The 26405-nt window shown below is 34.9% G+C and overlaps 1 protein-coding gene across 3 annotated transcripts in view; it reads left to right on the top strand.

The window, feature by feature from the left end:
* Positions 1-26405, top strand: part of STXBP5 (syntaxin binding protein 5) — a 168925-nt gene that overhangs the window by 15085 nt on the left and 127435 nt on the right. For all 3 annotated transcript variants that reach the window (XM_003480238.4, XM_003480237.4, XM_021072127.1), the window contains exons 3-4: positions 10190-10271; positions 13458-13558. In XM_003480238.4, the coding sequence (XP_003480286.1) occupies positions 10190-10271; positions 13458-13558 (183 nt within the window). The remainder of the gene's footprint in view (positions 1-10189; positions 10272-13457; positions 13559-26405) is intronic.

The raw sequence follows: 26405 nt of genomic DNA, 5'->3' as shown, positions 1-26405 counted from the left end.
AATGTAGATTTCATGGAATTTTAAAAATTTAAAATGGACTCTGGAAATGATCTAGTCCAACCCTCTGATAGAGACAAAAACTAGAGCATTTTCCTACCATCCTGTATTTTTTGTTGGCTTTCTGAAAAGTGAACTAATTTTACCTAAGAACATATGAATGAACGTAAACGTATTTCTTAGATTTTAAAAGGACATCCTTTTATAAATATTCATTACATGCATAGCCTGCTATGTGACAAACGCTATTGCAGGCTCTGGGGTGAAGAGGCAAGATCACTATGTTCCTATTACCTGAGACTTAAAGTCTAGGCAGCCTGTATGGAAGGCTTTCAAAACTAATCTTACAATTTCCTCACAGATACGTCCTTGGTTCCTTCAACAGGAATTAATCTACAGAATGCAGTATGACTATTTAATAAGCAAGGAAGAAAATCAATAGAACAGCATGGACATAGAACAGTATAAGGCTGAAGCCCAAATGAACTGACAATTGTGTAAATAATTAGAAAGTGTTTTTGCTTTTCAAGCTAAATTCTTTAGCTTCAAAATGAACACTATTTGGGGGGTATATGTGCACCTAACTGCTATATTGCTTCTATGTTTCTACTCTAGACTTTAAGACTTTTGAGGATAGGGACCATGAATTATATTCCCAGTGCCTGTTAAAGTTCTCAATTAAGAAAAATTAAATGAATAGGTTAAGCAAACATGGTTAAGGAATATCATTTTATTGCTTGCCATCTTTATCCTTTAAGAGCTACAAAATGGGAATTGTGGAGACCAAGTAGAATCTTTAGTACAAATTCTGCATTGTTTCCTCTTTAATTTGCCAGTTATTATTCCATCCAAATGGTAAATTTTTCGGGGTAACCTATATGGTCTGAAGTATTCATGTGATGAGATTTTTCAGTGGTGTATTTAGGTTCGGGTCTCATTTCATTTATCCTTCTGGGTACTGCCATCTGAAGACACTTTTTTGAGGGAGGAGAGCGAAGTAAAATACATTTTTTATCTGTGATTTCTTTGATAAATTTTCTTATTTTTTTTCTGTTGTTAAATGTCACTTCTAAAACAACCCTTTATATTGCATTTTTTTTCTTATGCTTTACAAGTTCTTTATATTTTGGCTGTACTTTTTTTAATAGGTTCTTAAGACAACATAACAGCAAATAGTTTTACTTGTTCAGCTTACTGTTGTGAATCAAAGCATCTTTTCCCTACTTTTTAAAGCATTTTTTTAATTAGAATTTTAAAATTTTTATCAATATACTTTAAGGATTAATGTATTTTAAAACTATTAGATGGAATATATATGATCATAATTTATAAAAGAAAAGACATTTTTCTTGGCATTTTACTTATATATTTCTAAAACCATTCTTTGTATGATTGAGTTCTCATTTGTGTAAGAGAATGCTGTGTTTTCTTTCTCATCTATTGAATACTTCCTGTGTTTAAATCTTGAATGAAATAAAAATGTTTAAAAATTTGGTGCAGGACGGAAGGGGAAAAAAAGAGCTTAACTGCAAAAATGCTAAACTCTAGTCTTGTTTAGTCTCTTACTATTCTGTTTTTCATTTAGGTTGCTAAATTTTCATTGCTTAGGAAAGATATTTTAAAATCTCAGATAAAAGAGATTTTCAAATTTTATTTAAGCATATATTTTAACTTGTTTCATTAACTGCAGTCATTTTCGCTTTAAATCCAGACTTTTACTTTTGCCTGCTCATCTGTTACCATTTATTCAAGCTGATATAAGTTTTATTGAAATATTTTGTGTACCATAAAATTCACCTTTTCAAAATGGTCATAGTTCAGTGTTTTTCACTAAATTCAGAATTATGCAATCATCAGCACTTCTTAATTTCCAAATATTTTCATTGTACCCATTAGCAGCCCCTCCCCATCACCCTTCCACCCAGTCCTGTACAATCACCAGTATACTTTCTTTTTCTATAGATTTTTCTATTCAGGACATTTTATATAAGTGGAATCATATAATATGTAGTTTTTTTGTGATTGGCTTCCTTTAGTATGATGTTGTCAAGGTTTATTCATATTGTAGCATGTATGAGTATTGCTTTTTATGGCTGAATATTCTGTTGTGTAAAGTATCCTGCATATTTATCCATTCATCAGATGATGGGCATTTGGATTTTCCTCTTTTTTTGGTTGGTGTGAATAATGCTGCTGTGAATATTTGTGTAGAAGTTTTGTATATATGTATGTTTTCCTTCCTCTTGTTTATATCCCTAGGAGTGGAACTGCTGAGTCATGTGTTAACTCTGTGTATAACATGGAAAAATTGCCAATCTGTTTTCCAAAGTGGCTGTACCATTTTACATTCCTACCAGCCATAACTGAGAGTTTTCATTTCCCTTTGTCCTCATTAACCCTTGTTGTTTTCTCTTTTTTTTTAATTTCAGCCATATTCCAAGTGGTGTAAAGTGGTGTTTCCTTGTGGTTATGATTTGCATTTCCCTAATGACTAATGATGTTGAGCATCTTTTCATGTATGTTTTGGCTGTTTGCATATTTTTTGACAATTATCCGTTTCCTTTCCCCATTTGTAAATTGGATTGTCTTTTCGTTGTTCAGTTGTAAAATCCCTTTATATATTCCTGAATATTATATCCTTTTCAGGTATGTAATTCACCAGTACTTTCCCCCATTCTGTGGATTGTTTTTTCACTTTCTTAATTGTGTCCTTTGAAGCACAAATGTTTTTAATTTTGATGAAGTCCAGTTTCTCTATTTTTTCTTTTTGTGTCTTGTGTTTTTGGTATTATTTCTAAGAAACCATGACCTTACTTACACAATGATTTACTCATGTTTTCCTCCAAGAGTTTTATAGTTTTAGTTCTTATATTTAGATCTGTTTCAGAAATTTTGAGCAAGTATTTACATAGAGTGCAAGGTAGGGACCCAAATTCATTCTTTCTCATGTGGATATCCAGTTGTCTCAGCACCATTTGTAGGAAAGACTCTTGTTTCTCTATTAAATTGTCTTGACATCCTTGTCAAAGTCAGTTGATTATAAATATTTGTTTCTGGACTCTGAGTTCGTTCCGTTGATCTTTATATCTACACGAATGCTGATATCAGACTGTCTTGATTACTGTTAACATTGTAGTAAGTTTTGAAACTAGGGAAGTGTGAGTCCTTCACCTTAGTTCTGTGTCAAGATTATTTTGCTATTCTATGTCCCTTGCATTTCCATATGAATTTTAGGATCAGTTTTTCAGTTTCTAACATAGCTGGGAATGTGTTAATTTTGTAGATGAGTTTGTTGAACTTTGCTGCCTTCACAATATTGTCTTCTGTTTCACGAGTATAGGACATCTTTCCACTTGCTTAGATCTTGTTTCAACAGTGTTTTGTACTTTTCGGTGTAGAAGTCCTGCACTTCTTTGGATAAACTTAGATTCCTAAGTATTTTAGTTTTTGTGTTATAAGTGGAATTATTTCTTCTTTTTTTTTTTTTTTGTCTTTTTTTTTTGCTATTTCTTGGGCCGCTCCTGCGGCATATGGAGGTTCCCAGGCTAGGGGTCTAATCGGAGCTGTGGCCACCAGCCTACGCCAGAGCCACAGCAACGCAGGATCCGAGCCACGTCTGCAACCTACACCACAGCTCACGGCAAGGCCGGATCATTAACCCACTGAGCAAGGGCAGGGACTGAACCCGCAACCTCTTGGTTCCTAGTCGGATTCGTTAACCACTGCGCCACGATGGGAACTCCCTTATTTCTTCTTTTTTTATTCAAACATTTTATTCCTTTTTTTATTAATGTATAGTTGATTTACAGTGTTTCTTCAGATTCTATTGTATAGTAAAGTGACCCAATCACACACATTTCCCTGCTCTGTACAGTAGGACCCCATTGTCCATCCATTCCAAATATAACAATTTGCATACAGAAAACCCCAAAATGCCCATCCATCCCACTCCCTCCAGTTTCCCTCCTCTTCTTTGGATAAATTTATTCTTAGTGTTTTAGCTTTTGTGTTGTTCTTGTAAGTGGAATTATTTTCTTAATTGATTTCTTAATTCCACTTCATATAGTTTATTGCCAGTGTATAAACATACAGTTGATTTTTGTATCTTCTGTTGTGTAACCATGCTAACCTCATTTATTCATTCTAATAGTTTTTTAGTATATTTTTTTAGTTTATCCTAAATTTTAAAATTTAGAAGTTTCCATCTACAAGGTCATGTAAAATAGTTGTATTTCTTCCTTTCCAATATGGACACTTTGTATTTCCTTTTCTTGCCTGTTTTCCGCAGCTAGAACACTGTGTATGATGTTGAATAGAAATGGTAAGAGTGGACGTTGTCTTTTTCCTGAGCTTTAGCACAAAAGCGTCCAGCTCTTCAGCATTAAGTGTAATGTTAATTAATAACTTTAAATATATGCCCTTTGTCAGGTTGAGGAAGTTCCCTTGTTGAGTGCAAGGGTGTTGGATTTTGTCAAAGGCTTTTGCTATGTCTTTTGAGATAATCATGTGGTTTTTGTCCTTTATATTACCTATTTAATGTTTGATTCTTTGAGTTTTTTGAAGACAGGGTTGTTTACTCCTTTTAATATCTTTCTTAACTTTGCTAAGAATGTTTGGTGGCTCATCTTTTTGGACATGATATTTGTAAGGAGGCTCCTACCCCCAAAATTTCTAGAATTGGAGTACAGAGCTCCAGGTTTTTGCTTATTCTGCTTGGCTGTAGTGCTTCATTATTAAAGTAAGTGTTTATTACCATGAAATAACTGAAAAATGAATCTAGAAAACTTTTTTGATTGGCATATTGTTTATGCCTAATTGGTTTTATGGTGTTTACTTGCTAGTAAAAGTTACATTTGATCTAGTTTTATGGTCTTGGACTAGTCTGCCTTTAGTAGTATTGATTGTGTTTCCTCTCTTAATTCTCCAGTTTTAAAATGACTTAGAAGTCAGGAAGTGACATTTGCACATGAAAATTGGCTCTTTCTTTTTCGAGCAGTGAGGCTCCATGATGATGGGGTGTGCGTGTGTGTGTGTGTGTGTGTGTGTGTTTTCTAGAGTGAGACTGCCTCTTTTCAAACCCCAGCATCCTTACTAATGCTTTGGGTGAGTTATTTAACCTTGTTGTACCTGAGTTTTCTTATTTGTAAAAAAGGACCTCATAACAGAGGTACTTTTGTGAGGTAATAATATATAGTGCTTGACACATTAAGTGTTCAATAAATCTTAAACTGCTGTCATTGATGATAATGATGATATTCTTAAAAGCCTCTTAATTCCTCTTTTTTCCCCTCCCTTTCCAACCAAATATGTCCGTTATATAATAAATAACCATTTATTCATTGAGGCAATTGAAGGCTTATTTTGAATTTGTATTTGATGGTACAGTATTATGAAGTAAGTGGTTTTTACTGAATCTCGTCTTTTGTTTCTGCTTATGTCCTTAGGTATGTCTTCCCCATTAATTGCTGGTTTTGTGATGTTTTCCTTAAATATGTTTTCCCATGTTACTTACATAGAGGATTCTTTGCAAGACATTTGGTCCTGTCCAAAATGTCCATGAGCATATTTGGTTCATGAGAAATGGTTTTGGACAAGACCCAATATCAAGGACCTTGTGATGTGAACCAGATATCTCCATGTATGTTTTGGACAGGACCAAATATGACCAAATATAAAGAGCCTTCTGGTGTAGACCAAATGTCTTATGGTCATGTTAGACAGGACTAAATGTCTGCTCACCCAGAGGATCATGTCTAAATTCAAAGACTTGCATTCAGAGACTCTGCTCCCAACCCAACAGCCTTGCCTTCTGCAGCTCCCCTTTGGGAGTTAGAACTGTGCTTGTCTGGATATAAACATTGAGTGTAGCTGTACAGGAAGCATGTGATGTATGTCATGGATCAGATAAACTGTTGGTATACTGCAGAAACAAAGATGATCAGTAGGATTAGGTAGATATCATAGTGCTTGATAGGTTAGCAGTAAAAAAAAAAATCGAGACTGCAGATATCTAAGGAAGATTGCAACATTTTGTAAAGAATATATGGGAGTTCAAAATTAGAAGGTAAGATAAATTGACGTCAAGAAATATTCCATGTAGCCTTATAATTTGGCTTTTCCTTACAGTAGATTCATGCATATATATATATATATATATATATATATATATATATATATATACATACAAGAGCAGACCTCAGATTAATAAATGAATATTTCTATATTTAATGTTGTTGCAGAATTGTTCAATGGGTAATCATTTCTTTTGGATCTTCTTCATGTTCGTTTCAGATGGTTTTTCTCATTTACTTTTGAACAGAGCTACTAATACCTGAGAGTTTATCAAGCAGATCTTTGTTATAGTGATTGACTGCTTTTTAATAAAACTATTAACACTCGGTAATGACAATATTAGGAGGACCATATATGCAAAAAGCAGTAGTCATTATAGTTAGGAAAGGATATGAATATTTGCATGTATGACATGGTCTTTTGTAATCTAATATAATCAGAGTTGATATTTTCTTACATTCTGATATGTTCACTGTGAGTTAACTTCAGTTCTTGCTGTTAAGTAATGATAATAGCTGCCATCTGGTTAGTATATTCTGTAGTTATAATTCCTGCCACTCTTCTTCAAGCCAGACCAGATAGCACTTTATAGAGAAAGTTGAGAGGCGTAGTAATGCCCAGGGCAGAGCAGCTCATTATAGAGCTACCATATGAATTGTCTTCAAAGTCGCTATACTGAGATAGCGACTCACATGTTCCTGAGGCACCTAAACAGTAACAGTTACCAAAACAAATTACTGATGCTGCTTCTCCAGCAATTTGGATTTAGTCAATTTGCTGTAGAGCCAGAATTCTGACACTACCAGGATTGAGAACTACTTACTCTAAAATTTGTGTTCTTTCTACACTAATATCTCCTGATTGTATGTAAGCAATATCCATTCCTTAAAATTTAATTTTACTAACCCAAACTCCCAGTTCATCGCACTCTCTCCCCCTTGGCAAGTCTGTTCTCCATGTCTGTGAGTCTGTTTTTGTCACATAAATAGGTTCATTTGTGCCATGTTTTAGATTCCAAATATGTGATATCAAACGGTATTTTTGTCTTTCTCTTTCTGACTTTGGGGTTAGTAGATGCACACTGTTACATTTAGAATGGATAAGCAATGAGGTCCTGCTGTATAGCACAGGGAACTATATCCAATTACTTGGGACAGAACATGATGGAAGATAATATGAGAAAATATATATATATATATGAATGACTGGGTCACTTTGCTGTATAGCTGAAATTGACAGAACATTGTAAATCAACTATACCATAATGAACATTTTTAAAAATTTAATAAATTTTTTGTTATTATTTTTTATTAATTTGTTACACATTTTTTTTTCCTCAATCCATAGGCGCCTTTTAAGTGTTAGCAGCCTTCAGGGCTGGCTGCAGCATAGTACTACCCTATCCAAAGGAAGAGGGAAATTAATCAGTAGCAACTTTGAGAAAAATCACTTTTCTGAGCCTCAGAATTATCATCCATAAAATAGAGATAACAAGCTTTCAGAATTATCATGAGGCTTTAGATTCAGTAGCTAAAATTTAGTATATACTCAGTAAGTGGTTCTTATCAAGAAAAATACATTTTTCATTTTAGGTAGAAGTAGAATGACTATATTAACATTGTAAAAAGTATACTTTAATGTGGAATAATGTCACACACACAGTAAGAATAAAATCTTACTTAAGCTCCATGTATCTGACTTCTTAGATTTACCCTTTTCATTCTCTATGAATAAAATATTAATAGATGCCCACAGCATACTGAAGTGTCAAGACCAGTAGACTACTTCCCAGGAAGCTCAGATTAGTAAAGCTATTTGCATATTCTTCACCAACCAAGAATCGATCTGGGTTTTGTGTATTCTCATATCTGTTTGTGTGTGTTTGTTTTTGATATTCAAGTAATTCACTTTAATGGTATATAACAATAATTATGAAATATGAATGCAAATACTTTTTAAAAAATATGTATATAAAAATCTAAGATAAATACTCTGGAAAGACTTCTGGAAGGTCAGTCAGTTAAACTTTCTTGTCTGATGCTGTGTGGATAAGATGACAGTAGATGATTGGGAAAGAAGTAATAAGAGCTGTCTGTGAATGCTGCACTTAGACTGCATTGCCAGTATCTTTAAAGTTCCATTTAAAAAATTAAACTGCTTATCTTAGACCTGGGTAGTTTTGGCTATGTTTTATTTAAGAATAACAATTCTGAACCCTAGTATAGGTCCATACTTAGAATGTCTTTGGCTGATATCACAAGAATAGCAAAATTGTGAGTATTTTATGAAAAAATATGTAAGGTAAGTAGAATTTATATGATTCTTTTAAAAAGCTCACATTTTAAAAAATACTGATCTGGTCAGGTAAGAGAAATTTTACTCCATTCATGTAAGGTGGGGATATAAAATATGCTAATTGGTGCCAGAAGGAATAATTTAGGTGAAAAAATTAAAATTACCTTTAAAAATTAGTTATTTCCTAGACTTAGAAATATTAGCTAAAAGGGCACGGTCTCTGCTGTCACTTGACAGGAGAAGTGGATGAGCAGAGATGTAGACCTCTTTCTTTGGGATACCAGGATATAATTTGGCACTGGACTTCCAAGTGCCAGTGCTAGCAATTTGAAATTCAGGCTTCACATAGTGGCATTTGGGCAGGTGATACAGCCAAAATTCTCTACTGATGATGATAATAATAGTAGTAATAAAAAAACTTTAAGAGTATAAAAGAGTAAGGTACTATAGGCTAAACATGTTCAATTAGTATATTAATTTATAAAGTAATAGAAGAGTTAATTGCTAGTAATAAAATGAAAAAAAATCCATGAAAATATCACTTAGAAGGACTTCTAGAAATCAAAAGGAAAAAATGTATAGGAAAGAGATATTTAACCTTTGGTACAATTATTTTTAATTAAGAAGAACCCTATATTAATAGAATATAGAAATGGTCTGTACACTTGAGTGTGAATTTGCATAAATAGGGCTGTAATTTTATTAAATCCCAACTAATTTTATTTTTAGATTTAACTTTATTTTCAATTAATGTTAACTAGTGAAAAGTAGATCAGTGTACTGATCTACTTAAAATGACTGAAGTTTAGGAAGGTAAAAGGCTGTAACAGTGCCTGGCACATAGTAGGTTCTGTAAGTGTTTGAGTTTCTTCTTCTTTTTTTTTTTTCTTTACTTAGCATACCCTGTTAAGAGTATAGGCTCTGAGAGCTCTCTTGTGGCACAGTAGGTTAAGGATCTGGCGTTACAACAGTAGCTTGGGTCACTGCTGTGGCGTGGGTTTATCCTTGGCCCAGCAATTTCCATGTGCTGCACACAGCCAAAAAACAAAAAAAAAAAAAAAAAAAAGAGAGAGGTATAGATTCTGGAATTAGAATACTTTTTCTAGTTGTGTGACACTTGGGACAAGTTAATTTCTCTGTGTTTTATCTCCTTATCTGTTTATATGGGGAAGTAGTATATTTTAAAAAACTTGGTGATGATTAAATGAATTAATACATATAACATGTTTAATATAATGCACACTATATAGAAGATGCTCTACATTTCCTGTTATATGCAAATGGATAGGTATCTGCATATTAATCTGTATTTGAGCATATTGCAAGATGTTGATAAATTCATTGGTGGTATAACAAGCCACAGGAATGAAAAATGCTGGTTAAAAAGATTGTTGTTTCTAAAAGCAGTACTCCAAAATGACACATTTGTCTACTTTTGCCGACTTGGGCAAAATTGGATGCTGTATAGATCAACTACCTTTTCTCTTCTTTTTATTTTAAATGAAAGAAAAAGACTGGAGCCAGAGAAAAGGATATGAAATATATTTAGCTTTTTTCTGTATATTGCTATTTTTAATACTTTTTTTTTTCCTTCAAGGGACAGTTGTCTTATCTCTTTTAGAACTGAAATCTGAGACTTCTGATTATCAACAGAATCTAGCTGATGAGATCAGTGTGTAAGAAAACTAACTCTAAACCTCAACCTAAGTAAATAGCCTGTATTGAATATCAGGTCATCGAAATATTTGTGAGTCTGTTATATAACTTATCAATTGCTCTAAAAAGCCCACACATACCCTAAGCTCCTTAATGAAATGAATGACAGCTTTGGACGTCCAGGAGTAGAATGTTATTGCCAACATGACAGTGGAGCTGCAGTGATCCAGCTCCAGTTCCTGATTAATGAGGTTAGTGAATTGCTTTTATCTCTCCTGCTTATGTATGAAATAGGGCCACATCTCATCTTTCAGAATTCTTGCATGCAATTTTATTTAAATATTTGAACAAAAACGAATTTCTTGTAGGTCAGAGCTATCATCATCATGGACAGTTACATAAATAATGTAAGATGTTTCTCAAAACAGTGTTGAAAATAGAATGGCATAGGTAGATCTTTTTGGTACAAGGTACCGCATTTAAATTTTATTTCAGGATATTGAAAGTTATGTAACATGTAAAAATCCATATTAAATTTTTTTTCAAAGATTGGCCTTATTTTAAATAACAAGATGTACTTCTCCAATGAGTTATTTTGACATACAACCAGGAAACCAAAATCTATTAGAAATGTTATTGTCCAAAAGTTCTTACTGTATCACTTATTGAAGTAATTGATGCCTTCCTTTTTGATAGGGTATAAAGTTTAGAAGAAGCTGTAGAAACATCATATATTAGCAAAGTGAACAAGGTGTTTGCAAGTTTTAAAAAAGAGTGAGCAGCTCTGACAATAGATAACAACGGCAAGTAGTGACGGCAGGTAGTGGTCCTAGAAGGAAGAAAAATGAATTACTGCAGAAAAGATTCTGCTATACTTAGATGTGAGGATAGTTTGTGGGGTTTTGTTTTGTTTTTTTGTTTTTTTTTTTTTGCCCCTAGGTTCTTGGGTTCCATGAAATAAATTTTTAGATTTATATGAGAGAGGAAGAAATACTTCATCCTTTTTTTTTTTTTTTCATATCAGGATTTAAGAGAGGCAGCATGAATGTAAAGAGCTAGATTGTAATATAAAAATTTTAGTAAAACTACCATCCAAATTATATGCAGTTGGGTAGGTTAGAGAAGTGATTTTTAAAAACTTCAGTATTCTTTGTAGGTCTGATAATAGGCTTGGTAAAATACTAAATACAGAGGAAAAATAGCACAATGTAGGAAGTTGTTGAATCTATATGTGAGATTATTTTTCCTTTTTAAAAATTATGAAATAATTAGACTGGCAGTGAGTTTCAGACTAGAGAGGTACTGTATACCCTTCCCCCACATCCCCAATAACATTTTATATATAACAGTAATTTAAGAGAAAGACATCAGTAAAATACTGTTAACTAGACTACAGACCTTTAGATTTCACCACCAGTTGTGCATGGACTCATTGTATGTACATGTGTGTGGTTTTGTGCAGTTTTCTTGCACATATATATGTATTTTGCAGAATGACCAACAGAAACAAGGTACAGAGCAGTTCCATCACTGTGGAGGAATGCCCTCAGGCTACCCCTTTTTAATTGTCCCCTCCTGCTCTCAGTCCCACTCCCTGGCTACCACTGACCTATGCTCCATCTTTATACTTGGGTTAAGATTATATTTTTAAAGCAGTATGAAACAATATAAATAACATTTTAGAAATCTTAACTCATTGATTCCTTATTCATAATACAGGATTCTTTTCTATAGAATTTGTCATAAAGTTCTTCATGACTCTTATTTTGCATGCTTAAACATCACTTTTTAAGTACTTAAAATGACAATTTAAAAATGCTAAGCAAAGTAATATTTAAATGGAGAGGGCTATGGAAATCTGACAGTTGGGAGTAGCTGTTTGCTTTCAGTTTTGGAAAACCATATGTAGGTAAGGGAGCCATCATAGGCAGTCCACTATTACTGCTGTTTGGCTCTGCATCTTCTCTTCCTTAAGATACTAAGATGGGGTAAACATCTTGGAGAAAGAAAGATGACCTGGTCTGAAACTATGATGGAAATAAAAATGAAGAGTGAAAAATCTTTGATACTCTGAATCCTTTGAGTTTCTCTGCTTCAGAGTGATGCGGATAAGAGGATGCTTTCTAGTGAAAGGGAGAGTATGTGGATTTCATGTATCTCAACGTTCCAGCAGTCATAGCAATAGTTCCACAATGGAGTTACCTGCAGAGAGTTTCAAAGGTGGAAAGGACTTGGAGAGGTCATTTAATGTAAATCTTGTCTTTAGAGCTAGCTATGTTAGTTCTCTTGTACAAATGAGAAACTCTCCTATTTTATTTATTTATTCATGTCTTTTTTTAGGGCCATACCTCTGGAAGTTCCTGGGCTGGGGGCCGATTTGGAGCCCTAGATGCTGGCCTATACCACAACCACAGCAACATGGGATCCAACCCCCACTGAGTGAGGCCAGGGATTGATCCCGTGTTCTCATGGATACTAGTGGGGTTCGTTACCGCTAAGCCATGGCGGGAACTCCAGATACTCTCCTGTTTTAGAAGAGGGGGATTTTAAGGTTTCTCATCATAACCTAAAGGATTGGAATTGCAAATCATTTTTGAAATTAATATAAATTCTTCATGTTGCATCTTTTGTCTTATTCTCTCAGTATGATGAAGTATATCCAATTCTCTTGAAGAAAAACATTTATATGTCTAGTAAGTCAGCCTCTGTCTACAGATTCTTAATCCTATTCATACATCAGAATCATCTCTGGAGATTTTTAAAAATAACAGTTGCAGTTATCCTTGCCCTGAAAATTATGACTTGTCAGATTTGGGATGAGACTGAGCCCCTTGTTTGATTATCACATATTGCCAAAAATTTTCTTCTCCATACTTAATAGTATTTAATAGTAACAGCTGTTTTAACTTTCTAAATTAGTCAGATTGTTCAACCCTTGGAACATTGAAATTATAGGGTGCTGAATGCTGTCTTTGTCTTCCATATCATTCCAGTAGTAGAATTATGATTAGGCCGATTACATACATAAGGATTTGTCTTAAGCCAAATAAAATGGGAGAGCTTCTTCATATTTTTCTTTTTTAGTCAAGGAAGTATGTACAACAGGGACCAAGTAACTTTGAGTTTGACCTCTAATTTTATATAACTAGTTATCAACTATAAATATATCCAGTTAGATCCTAGTATTATGTTAAATTATACTTAAGTTGTTGAAATTGAAGCAATTTTTACACACACACACACACATACACACACATACACATAATACATCTTTTACACCTGCTGTTTAGAATTTGGGTAAGGCAAATGTTTCTCAGAACTAAATGTATTGCCAGAAAGTTTTGCAATTTGAGATGGAGATGTTTTTGGCAGCTGTTCAGTAGCATTAATGTTTGTAAATGTATTCTATATAAAGTACATTACACTTTATTTTTAAGGGAGCTCTTGTGAGTGCCTTGGCTGATGACACCTTACATTTATGGAATTTACGTCAAAAGAGACCTGCCATACTACATTCACTTAAATTTTGCAGAGAAAGGTAAGAATTCTCTCAGTTATTTTATATATGGATATTTGCTATTCTATTTTGAAAATTTTCTTTGAATTTTATTCTTTTATTATGGTGGATTGTATGCACAATTGAGAAAATAATTCAAACACTTCAAAGCATATACAGTAAAAAACAAATTTCCTCCCTTTCCATACCCATATTCCTCTCCACAGGTAACCATGTAAATTTCTTTTGTATCCTTTTAGAAACACAGTCTGTATACATAAGCAAATATCTCACCATATAGCTTTATTTATATAAAAAGGAAAGCTTTATGTATTCTTTCTGTAACTTGTGTTCACGTAACAGTATACCTGATTGTTTCATATTGGTTATGTTTAAATCTTTAGTAATTTTCACAGCTGCATGTTATTCCATTGTATGAAAGTGCCATTATTTATTCAGTCAGTCTTTATCAGTTGACTGGACATGCAGTATATCCAGGACCGGAGTTGATATAAATGAATAGTTATATCATTTTCAGTCTGCTGTTCATTATGCTCTGTTGTGATGTTACATATATTTCTTTGTCCATTTATACAAATATATCTGTAAGATAAATCTGTAGAAATCAAATGACTTGGTCATAGACCTGTGAGTATTTTTGCTTTCGTTGGAAAGGCCTTTTTCACTCTAATTTTATTAAATTAGACCTGTGAGTTTTTTTGCTTTCGTTGGAATGGCCTTTTTCACTCTAATTTTATTAAATTAGACCTGTGAGTTTTTTTGCTTTCGTTGGAACGGCCTTTTTCACTCTAATTTTATTAAACATCCTCTCATATTTTCTTATAATACTCTTAAAGCTGCATTTTTATGCTTAATCTTTGATGCATGTGGAATTTATTTTGGCATGAATTAGGAGTAGGGAATATAGCTCCCTCCATTGCTTATGCGAGAGATTTTTTGATGTGAACGTGTATGTTAAGGTTAAAAAGTCTGAGTTTAGGTAGTATCTTAATGAAGGAGAGGTACTATCTATCAAGCCATGCCTGTGGGAGGGCAGGCATTAGGCCTTTCCAAGGAAGAGACCCTTTCCTCTGATGCTGTTGATAAATGTCAGTCCATACAGGATATATAAACCGATTCAGTCTGTTGGTGAGCCTGGGCTTCTGCCCACAGTGGCCCTCCAAAGCAGGCAGCTAAAGAGGCTGCTGGGAATATAGCAGTTTAAACTTTTCTAGCCAACACCAGGGTGTGTCTACATTGTATCCAGAGCACAGATAGTAGGGGGTCATTAGCGAAGTTTGCTCTTGGAGTATGTCTTGTCTGGGAAGATAAATCACCTTTGTGGCTTGGAATCCTGGTTCTTCTCCCAGGACAGGGGCAGAAGTTTAGGAGGAGTTAATGGAAAGAGGCAGGGATGAGATAGGGAAGGAAGAGCAAGCAAAAAGTCAAGATGCAATCCTTTTCTACCTGATTGGGGTTGGACCAGCTTCTCAACTTGCTGGGCAGTTTCGTAGTCTCTTTGCCAGTGGGATCTCAGGGACAACTCTCCATCAGCCTCAAATGCCATTGGGCTGATGGAAATGGTGGTGGCATCTTAGCCCCAGTAGACATCTTGCTCTTAGTCCCAGATTACCTGTTGGAAATGGAGGTGTGAGTCTAGCAGAGTTGCTGTCAACCTAGTGCATTTATACCTCCCAAAGGGCATTAAACAGTGTCTGGAGAGATTTTTTTTTTTTTTTTTTGTAGTTAGGAGTGGGGGGTGGGGTGGGTGAGCAGTGCTACTGGCATCTAGTAGATTGTAAGCAAGGTTATTGCTAAATATGTTACAGTGTGCGAGACAGTCCCCCATAACAAAGAATTATCTGGTCCAAAATATCAGTAGTGTCAGTCGAAACCCTGCACTCTAGCACATCCAAGTGATGTCATTTGATCAGTGTAGTGCTGCTGTAAAAGTTCTCGTAAACCACTACCCATTGAAGAGATTCTGCCAGGATGTAGAATTTTAGTAGAAGAAACCTCTGATATCTCGTTTGCCAGTGGCATGCCCATATTCCTCACTGGGACACAGGAATGTGGCAGTATGTGGTCCAGGTTCACAAACATACACTGCCGATTATCTTGGTAAATCTTCATGGAGGAAGGATCAAACCTCAAGGCATCCCAGAGTGGTCTGAGTCCTGTGATTGTCTGGTATGTAGTAAGTCTCCTCTATAGTACCCTCTAAGGATGGTCTCCAAGAAATGCTGATAAATGCGGGTGAGGAACAGGAAGCTAGTCTTTAAGATTGCCCGTAGGCACATATCTTAACAAACAGAAGGCATCTTCGTGTGAAATAGAGCAAAGTAGCCCTTCTTGGTGGGTACAGCCTCAGACCACCATTCCCCTCCTTGGTTAGATGCTGCCATGCAGGGCACAGCCTGTACAGTTGTATGAGCTGGTCCTGAAAGTTACAAATGAAATGAAGTGATGTAGTTCCCAGCTTTGAGTTCTATAATATACCTTACCCAGCTCATCAGCAGAAACTAGTTGGTCCTATTCAAAGATAAGCTTCCCCTTGGCTGTTATTAGTACAGCAATAAACAAGAAACTGTAGCATGAGTAACTTGGTCCTTGAATATCATTTTTGGGTGAAATCTAGGATGGCCAAGAACTTGTGTGGCAGCTGTTGTTCTTGAGTGCTGAGAAATGGGCCTGGTGCCTCATGGATGAGCCTCGTTACATCCTCTCAAGACTAGAGTTCAGATTTTCTCAAATGGCAGGAAGGAGAGGTGACATTTGGGAGGAGCCTACTTCTCCTCAGCACCTTGTACAGGTGGGAAGGGAAGCAAAGTAGAGGCTCTCACCCCCCCCCCCGCCCCCCAGCTCTAGGAGCTTGCCCATGGCGGCCAGAGTTACTTTACCCCCCCACGTGAGCTCTGTCATTCAGGACTTTCATGATGCCCTATCACCTCTTCCTCTCTGATGGAGCACCTCCCTCAGCAGGGAAAGGGACAGTTCTGTCATTCCCTGCCCATCCTTCCATCATTTGTAAGAATCTATTTTTCTCTTTATATCACTGCTTTGCATTCCTTTTTTACATCTGTATCAGTCAGGATAGTCTGGTTTATGCTGTGGTAAGAAAATACTCTCAAAAATCTTAAAAGACTTTTATAGGAGCAACAGTTTATTTTTATTTAAACTATATGTTCTTTGTGGATTTGCTGGGGCTCTCTTCCTTCTCATTACCATTTTTACTCCAGAATCTTACCATTTTACCAGTCACTGTAGTGGAGAGAAAAAGAATATGGTGAAGCATGTCTTAGCTCATGAAGCTTCTGCCTAGAAATTATATGTATCTCCTCCACTCTCATTTCTTGGGCCAGAGCAAGTCAGGTGGCCATCCCGATTTTTACTTACATAAGGAGAAAAAGAGCTGGAATATTTGCAAATACTTGCAGTGACTACCACACTGCTGATTTGACATCATATGTTGACATTGAAATACAATAAGCCATAAATAGCCTGGTTAGTTTTCCCTTCATTCCACAGTGGATTTGGGCTGACTTAATAGTTAAAGTTACTCCATCTCATTTTTATTCTATTTGCATTTTTACTTCTAAAAGAAGGAAAGGCAGGAAAAATACAAAAATTTTGTAAATCACTGTTTCATTATATTCTGAACAGTTGTTAAATAATTCATAGTTTTTATTGTATAAGTAGTTAAATTTTCTTTTCAAAAGTTGTGCTATAAAATACATAAAATTTATTAATCTTAACTGTTTTTAAGTGTACAGTTCAGTGACGTTAAGTGTATTCAAACCATTGTGCAACTAGGTAATGTGGATATTTTGATAGGATTTCACTTTTATGGTGTTAAAGAAAAAATATAAAATTAGAGCCTCAAGTCTTGGTTTAAATATATGAATTTAAACAAACTCCTTCACTGCTTTGTGTTGGTTTTCTATTTTTGCAGAAAGTTTTTCTCTGTGATTCATGTAATCATTATCATGTATTTTCTCTCACGTGTTAACACATCTTTGTCTTTTATTCCCATTTATTCAATAGATAATTGTAAAATGCCTGTTATGTACCAGCTTAATGCCGTCTGCTGAGTATACATTTGTAAACAAGACAAACCTGGGCTTTACCATTCGGATCTTGGTCAAAGTTAAGATGAGCTTAGCTTCTCAGATGTCCAGTTAAATTACATTTGATCATACTATCTCAGTTTCTGTGGAATTATTTTTTAATGGGGGGCAACATAAAGTTATGAATATCCTCTTTGATTAGCTGTCAGCGTATACTAATGGTCATGTTTAATTCTTTCCATATGTGACTGGTTGTCTTAAGATGAGATTTTCTCAATCACTAGAAGCAGTATACCATAGCGGTTAAGAGTTCAATCCTTGGAGCCAAACTGTGTATGTCAAATCTTAGTTCATAGCACAGTCACTTATTAACTATATCAGTTTTGTAATCTGTAAAATGGATAATTGTTATCCTACAAAAACCCTAAGATGCTTATTATGAAGTTAATATGTATAAAATAAGTAATATGTACAAGGTACTTAGAACAGCGATGACACACAGAAATCACCTATATAGTTGTTTTTGTTTTTAAAGGTATTGGATTTGCTTAATTATTTTGTACCTTAAAATATCTGCATTAACTAAATCAGAGACTTTACATACTTAGGCACTCTTTATAGAATCAAGTAATTGAAAAAGGAAAATCATTAGAACAGTGATATTATTAACTGTATGAATCTATTTAAAGTAGGGACAATTCTGAACTTGAAGTTAACACTGGATATGCCCCCCGGCTGTCTCAACCCCCGGCACCTCCAACTTATAATTATAGATTTTCAGGTTTTATATGTGCAGGTCATCTTTAGAAAGTGAGACAGTCCACCTCAAAGAGTTTTTATATTCCTGGGTTGGGGAAAGTATTATTTTACAAGGGTTGCCATAACAAGTGCCACAGAACAGGTCAATTAAACAATAGAAATTTATTCTTTCACAGTTTTGGATGCTAGATGTGCAAGATCAAGGTGTTAGCAAGTTTGGTTTCTTCTGAGGATCTCTCTGGCTTATTGAGAGGCGTCTTCTCCCTCCCTCAGTGTGTGTCTAGGTCCTAATTTCCCCTTCTTAAAAAGACATCAGTTGTTGGGCCCACCTGTATGACCGTATTTTACCTGTTGCCTCTTCAAAGTGCTGTGTCCACATACAGTTAACATTTTGAGGTACTGGGAGTAAGGCTTCAGCATAGAAATTTTAGTGGTGGAGGGAGACATAGTTCAGTCCCTAAAGGGAACGAAGCTAAAACCAACAGGTACAATACAAGATAGAATTTTTTTTCAGAATCACCAAGCAGAACAAAAAGTAAGCATACTTTGAAAGTTGGGAAAAAAAATAAGTATAACATTTTAAATGTCCTGCTTTTGAATAGCCTGTAGCTTATTTTACCAGTTGTCAGGTTCTGCTCCCTTTTAGGGATTTGTCTGTCATACAATATTTATCTTAAGGACTAACTTGCTAATAGTAGTAGCTGTAGCATCTAAAAAAAACCCTACAATCTGAAGGGACTTAGAGTAGCAGTTTATCACTGTAGAGAACCTTAGAGGTGTGACCTTAATTCCACATCTCCTGTTGTGGATTGAATTATGTATCCCCCCAGAATATGTGGCGGTCCTAACCCCTAGTACCTGGTGAATGTAACCTCAATTGGAAATAGGGTCTTTCCACATGTACTCAAGTTAATAGGAGGTTATTAAAGTGGGCCTTAATCTAATATGACTGGTATCCTCATTGAGAGAGGAGACAAACACACAGGGAGAATGCTGTGAGACGATGGAGATTAGAGTGATCCATCTACAAGCCAAGGGATGCCACAGATGGCTGGCAGTACCAGAAGCTAGGTGACACGCATGGAACCCATTCTACCCGGAGCCTTCACAAGACGGCATGATCTTGCTGACACCTAAATTTCTGTTGGCTACCCTCTAGAACTGTGAGAGAGTAAATCTCTTGTTTTAAGCTACATAGATTATGGTCATTTGTTATGGCAACCCTAGGAAACTCATTATATATCCTCTTTGTTCCTCTTGCTTGATGCTGGTGAACCTCCTTATTGTGCATTGGGTTTACACATGCAAAGGAAAGGTTCTTTGGCTTTGGTAGAAACTGTGAATTTGACAAGTAAAATTCTCTCTGGCAGTTGCCTTATCAGAATATGTTCCATATAGCTTTTGTGTTTTTTTCTTTTTCCTTTAAACGGAGTTTAATTGAAAGAAGTCGTGGGTTTATAAGCAACTACAACTTTTTGCTAGTCTTTCTTCATCATCTTGAATTAGCATGACCAATATTCTTAACTATGTTAGATTTTTGCATAACAGTTTTTACATAACAATATATTTAAGACTAAAGACTAAATTATATATCTGGACTTTCCTATTTAGGACTTACTATTCCCTAAGTGAAATTTCAGAGGATAGAACTTTTTTCAAGTGTCTAAATATATTAGACACTTGAGTAGCTGAGTCTTTATATTGAAAATAATGTTTTTCTTTTAAAGATTTTTTTTTTTTAGTCTCTCTGATTTGGTTTATTTACTCTCTGATTTAAAGCTTTTTCATCTGATGATAGATACATCTGTTGGTTTAGAGAATAAAATAAGCATGCATGCATTCTAAACTAATAGATAGGAAAATACAACATTATATGAATAATCCATTAATAGTCAAATTTCATCTTAACAATTATCCATTCAAATACCAACACAGCAGTTGGGAGAGCTGATGCTTATAAAATACCCTCAGAAACTGCTGCCGTAGCATCAGATTTTCTTAGTAGCATAAATAAAATAATATAGAAACAAAAACTAAATTATTCCATTATATTCTTATAATATTACCTAAATCCTTTGCTTTGAATATTTACAAGGCTTATAATTTGCTATAGTCTGCACATGAACAGAGCATAGTTGCGGAAGTATTTGGCTAGATGTCAGCCCTCAGAAAGTCTATACAGGTCTTCCAAAGATTTTTGAATTAATTTGTTTTACGTATTTAACAAAAAATAATATTGGAACAGATTCTAGAACTAGAATTACAGTTTTTGTGGTAATTGGAAAATATTGGCAAAATATTTTTCTTTGAAAGCAATTTGATGACAAGTATACAAGCATTAGAAATGAAATGATTTGGAGAGAGGAAATTCAGGACTAGAACAAAAGAATGGAATGGTTTCCAGGCCTGTTAGGAAGACAAGCAGAGAGATCTACCACTCCAGACCTAATTCTCATCCGCAAAGAAAATTACTTGGTGATATGGAAATGATGAGTCACTTTAGGAATTCTGAGTGTAGAGAACCACATACTGAGACAAAATTTAAAAAGAAAAAAAAAAAGGAAAAACAGTCTCTGAATTCAGAGAAAAGACAGTTGTGATGTGATGACCTTGAGACTATAAAAGTCAGGAAATGTTGGCTAACTTCCTAGAATAAACTTGTAACTAAGAAATTTTGACAAGGAAATTGAGAGAGACAGAGACTGGTCTGGTTGCATAAGGGCTTATAATGTTCTCAGGTATAAAAAGATATGGAAGGAAGGGATACCTGTAACAGCTGAAAATGCAGAAGTCATTTTGAAATAGGGCAGTGGGTTCATGTTGGAAGAACTGGGGGCTAACATGGTATAAAAGCCTATATTGCTTTGACAGGCTATTTGTAGGGCTCCAGACGTGGAGACTGCTGCCAGTGAGACCGCAGAAGAAAGAGGGGAACATGACTTTGGAAACCAGAGGAAGAGGTTCCTTGTTGAATAACAGTAGAAAGCTTAACCTAAGTATCTCCTGCACACTGTATAATTGTAAAGTTCAATATTTAGCTGAGGAGATTTCTAAGGAAAGGGTTGGAGGTAGGGTCTGAGTTTTTTCTTGCTGCTTAGTAGTAAAATGCAAGAGGAAAGAAAGAAATTGAGGGAAGAAGTATTAAATCAATCAGGACTTGATGACTTGGGAAATTCTTACCCTGATCCATATAGCAAAAGAGAAATTGCTTCTGAAAATGTGGCGTAGAGAAAAACAAGAGGATGTTGCTGAAGAGCTTTTCCCTAAAAATCTTCGGTAGACCGCAAGGTCAAATTATTTAACCACATAAAGGGCTCTTTTAAGAGATTAAGGGTCTGAGCTAAAGATCATCTTAACCAAATTAAACAGCCTGTGGGAAATTTGAGTATCACCCCTCAGGCCTCTCAGAAGGAGCCCAGATAGAGAAGATATTATCTACAAAAGACTTGTGGGTGTGTCTTTTTCTAATGATGAAAACCCACCAAAATTTATTCAAGACCCCCAGGTATCTTGAAAAAATTGTATATCAGAAACATTGCCAACTTGGACTTAAAGAGACAGCACAGAATGAAAGGAGGCTCCATCAGAAGCCAGCTGATAAAAGTACTCAGCTGTAAAAACTGCTACCTTTCAGGAAAAAGAAAGGATTATTAAGAGGGCAGAGCTGAGAGCCACAGAGGCTTATTGCCAGGCCTTGAAATCTAATTAAGAAAAATCCAGCATTTGCCCAACTGAATTTCAAAATTCTTGTGGACCAGTGGTTCTTTTTTACCTTCCACCTTTCCCCATCTTTTTTTTTTTTTAAGGGCCGCACCCGTGGCATATGGAGGTTCCCAGGCTAGGGATCAAATTGGAGCTATAGCCGCTGGCCTCTGCCATGTCTCAGCAACACCAGATCCAAGCCTAATCTGCAACCTACACCATAGCTCATGGTGACACCAGGTCCTTAACCCACTGAGCGAGGCCAGGGATCGAACCTGCAACCTCATGGTTCCTAGTCAGATTCGTTTCTGCTGTGCCACAGCGGGAACTCCAGGAATTTCTGCAATTGTTAATTTATACCTGTCCAACCATTGAATGCTGGGAATGTTGGGGACAGATAGTATGTCTCTTTAGTTTCACAGATCCACAGTTGGAGTGGAATTGTGCCCAGGAGCTATACTTAATTGTTATATTCAGGACCCGTATCTGCAACAAACTTATGTGATGAGATTTGGATTTTTGGAGCTGATATTTTGATGAGATTTTGGGCTTGAATTAATATTGTAATTTGATGAGACTTTGGGTTGTTGAGATGGGTAAATGTTTTGCATTTTGGAGGGATGTGAATCTTTGGAGAGTGAAGGGCAGACTATTAGAGGCAGAACTCTAAGATGGTACCTAAGACTTCCACCTCCTGGTAAACACACATCTAATAATTACTTAGTTTTGGTTAAGGTGCTTCTGTGCAGTGATTTTGCAGATTTAATTGAGATACTGAATGAGCTGACCTTCATATAGGGAGTTTATTTGACTGGTCTTAGACTTGGATTATCTGACTTAAAATGGTAGCAAATGAGTGGAACTGCTCTGGTTGGTTTGGTTTATCTCTGGAACTCAGCTGGGTTTAAGTGTCTCCCAAAGTACATGGGTAACTTAAGGAAGATACACACACTTTAATGGACCTCTGATTAATGTTAGGGAGGAGTGGACTGAAGAGTGGACAGTATGTACGTAAATAACCATTGTCCACCATACTTCTTACTGCCTTCAAAATGAAGTTGCAACTTTTAAATATATAGCATTCCATAAAAGGTCTAGCATGATTTCCCACTCAGCATAATTTTGTTTCACGATACTTCTCCCTCTCTTGATACATAATAATCCAATCACCCTGACTTTTCAACTTTTAATGAATTATCTTGTCTCCTGCTTATTTGTATGAGCTGATCTCCCTCCTAGGAAGACACTTATGGCTAGCTAATGCCTATTCATCTTTAAATTCTTGTCATTTCATTTACAGGATTTTCTCTAAGTTTCAGAGTCTAGGTTTTTTATTGTTTTGTCTTTCCCTAAAATATGTCTAATATCATACTTATTCTTATTGCCTCGGTTTCTTGATTGTCTTCTTGATTAGAATATAAACTGTATATATTTTCCTTATTCTATTCTCAGCAGCATTCTTAAAGTCTGATGTCTAGTAAATGCTCAAAAATTGCTTGATTGGTACCTCATTGCCTCTGTAGAAACAGAGGAGAATCTCTGTTCTCTAGAAGGTATGACCCTCCACAAACTGTTTATTACTGAGGAGATAGGTTCTAAGAGGAAGAGCCTTCAAACAGAAAAAAATAAGAGTATTTGCTCCAGGCCAACTCTATATATAATCTTTTTTCCACCCACTAATCCACAGCTAGCTAGGTTGTTTGGTTATCCTTGGAGTGCTATTTGGTCCTTGGCCCATAGCAAAGCTTTTAAATTCTTTCCTTTCTTTCTTTTTTTATTTTGTAGAAAGGGTGAGATGGGAGAATAGAGCTTTGAGGATTGTATTTCTTTTTCCTAAAGCAGCATGCCTGGGAGGTACGGCAGACTTGGATCTGTAATCATTTGGCAGTGATTTCCAAAGTGAGGTTGAAGGCTTTATTTTTCATTTTCCTGCCTTACTAATATTAGCAAGAATTTCCAGAACAGGGTTCAATAATAATTGTTAATAGCAAGTAGATTTTTTGGGGTTATAATTTTAATAATATTGCTTCTAGGGTTTACTGTTGAGCATAAGGTAGGATGTTAATTTAAGAGAGAATTTTTCCCCCTGGGAGTTTGTTGTCAGTTATGGAAGTTAAATTTTATTTTATTTTTTAATTTTTTATTATAGTTGATTTACAGTGCTCTGTCAATTTCTGCTGTACAGCAAAGTGACCCAGTTGTACATATATATATATATATATATTCTTTTTCTCATATTATCTTCCATCATATTCCATCACAGGTGATTTGATATAGTTCCCTGTGCTGTACCTTATTGCTTATCCCCTCCAGATGCAGCAGTTTGCATCTACTTACCCCAAACTCTCAGTCCATCCCACTCCCTCTCCCTTCCCTTTGGCAACCACAAGTCTCTTCTCCATGATGAAAGGATGAAAGTTAAAATTTTAAAATTAATGCCTTTATAACATCTTTTTAGATAGTTGTGTGATTTTTCACCTTCTTTTTCCCTATTGATTTAACCTAATAGATTTTGTAACACTAAGCAGTCTTGTATGCCTATGGATTTTTTTTTAATAAACCTGAAAATTATTTTATATTTTTAATACATTTTTGAGGGTTTTTACTTCTGTTTTTGAGATTGGAATGTAATTTTTTCCTTTTAATTGTCAATTTTGATATCAGGGCATTCTTTCTTCATATTAAATGATTGAATAAATTTCCTGTCTCTCTCTTTCCTCCCTCCCTTCCTTCCTGTTCTAGGTCAGATAGAGAAATTAATAAGGAATTAACTATTTTCTGAATATTCCAGAGTATACTTAAACTTCCTAGGACTAGAAATTTTGTTATACATAATTCTTAAATATGTTCAGTATCACATATGGTTATTGATTCTTTGTCCTCTTTCTTGAGTAAATTTTTATGATTCAGAATATTAGGAATTTCATTAAGATGAGAAGCTTGTATCCCACTGTAATCATCTACTTAAATTTATTTTTTTTATTCTCTGTAGTCCTTCCTCACTTTATTTTACCATATTTCTAATATAATCTGTCAGAAGTTTTATTTTATTGACTTATAATAGTTTGTGGATTTATTCATTTTATTCTTATCTCTTATTAAGAGAGAGAGAAATTTCTTTAATAATACAGAAGCCGCAGACTGGAAGTTATTTAGAATATAGCCATCCAGACAGTATAGGACAGGCTAAAATAGAAACAGAAGAAAAGCGTGGTCCACAGTTTTTGTTTATCATGGTCTTTGTTACATAAAAACACTGGCATCTTTATTCCTCAAGATAAGATCATTAAAAGCAGAACTTTAAGAAACCCCTCATACAACAGGAAACAGTTTTTTCAGATGTTGTTATTGATATTTCTCTGGTTGATATATACTGTTTTGCCTGTTTGATATTCACTGTTTTCCTTACTGATATGCAGTTTTTCGATAGTCATTGATATTATATTAAGGCCTCATTTCACAAAAAAATGTTAATACCATGATTTATTTGGACATATTTCCAAAAGTTCTTAAATGTTTTATAAAAATTGAGATGTAATTGAAGAATGTAATAAATCAATACAAATGTAAAATGACCTTCAAAGATCTCTGAAGCTTATTTTTAGAAACATTTATTACATTGTATTGCTGTGTTATAGATATGATGAAGATTTTTCTAAAGTAGCTATGACAGTTTATCAGAAAAGATATATAGGACTACAAATAGAAAGGAAATCCTTTGAACAGATTTATAAATAGCTTTCAGCTGACTGCTATTTTTATTACATTTCCATTTCATTAATGCAAATTTAATTTTCATCTAATAACAAAAGAATAAGTATAAGGTATAATTTAAGAAAAGTATCATATAATATTTGCTTTTCTAGTTCCTTTTGCATTAATTCACTTGATAAACATGATTCTCATCCTTTCAAATACTATAGTAAGTTCCAAAGAGACATGGAAGTTATGATGGCCTAAGGGAGATGAAATGACTAATTACAGTGCAGTGGAAATCATGATATAATATAAATGTGGTGAAATTTTCTTATGAAACAAAAGTTAACTAGAAAAAGGAATCTATCACCATGCTCTGGGAATTTTAGGTAAAACATTACAGAGGACTCATGTGAATAGATTTGTAGGATTGGCGGGAATTTCCTACAGTGATAAAGGGTAAAGGGAATTTGCGTTATGTTCATGTGTACTAAATCGTGAAGTGGTCTCATATGTTTAGGGAGCTGTATCTTGTTAGACAATGCCAGGTGTGTAGCCCAAAGAGGATGAATTTTGGAAATATGGACTAGGTCTACTTCCTGAAAGGCCTTTTATGCAATTATAAGAAAGCTATTCTTAACCTTTTTCCAACTTGAAATCATTAT

The sequence above is a fragment of the Sus scrofa genome, chromosome 1, assembly GCF_000003025.6.
Source record: "Sus scrofa isolate TJ Tabasco breed Duroc chromosome 1, Sscrofa11.1, whole genome shotgun sequence".
Classification (NCBI taxonomy): Eukaryota; Metazoa; Chordata; class Mammalia; order Artiodactyla; family Suidae; genus Sus; species Sus scrofa.
The sequence above is the reverse complement of the archived record's forward strand: the minus strand, read 5'-3'. Positions and strand labels throughout refer to the sequence as shown.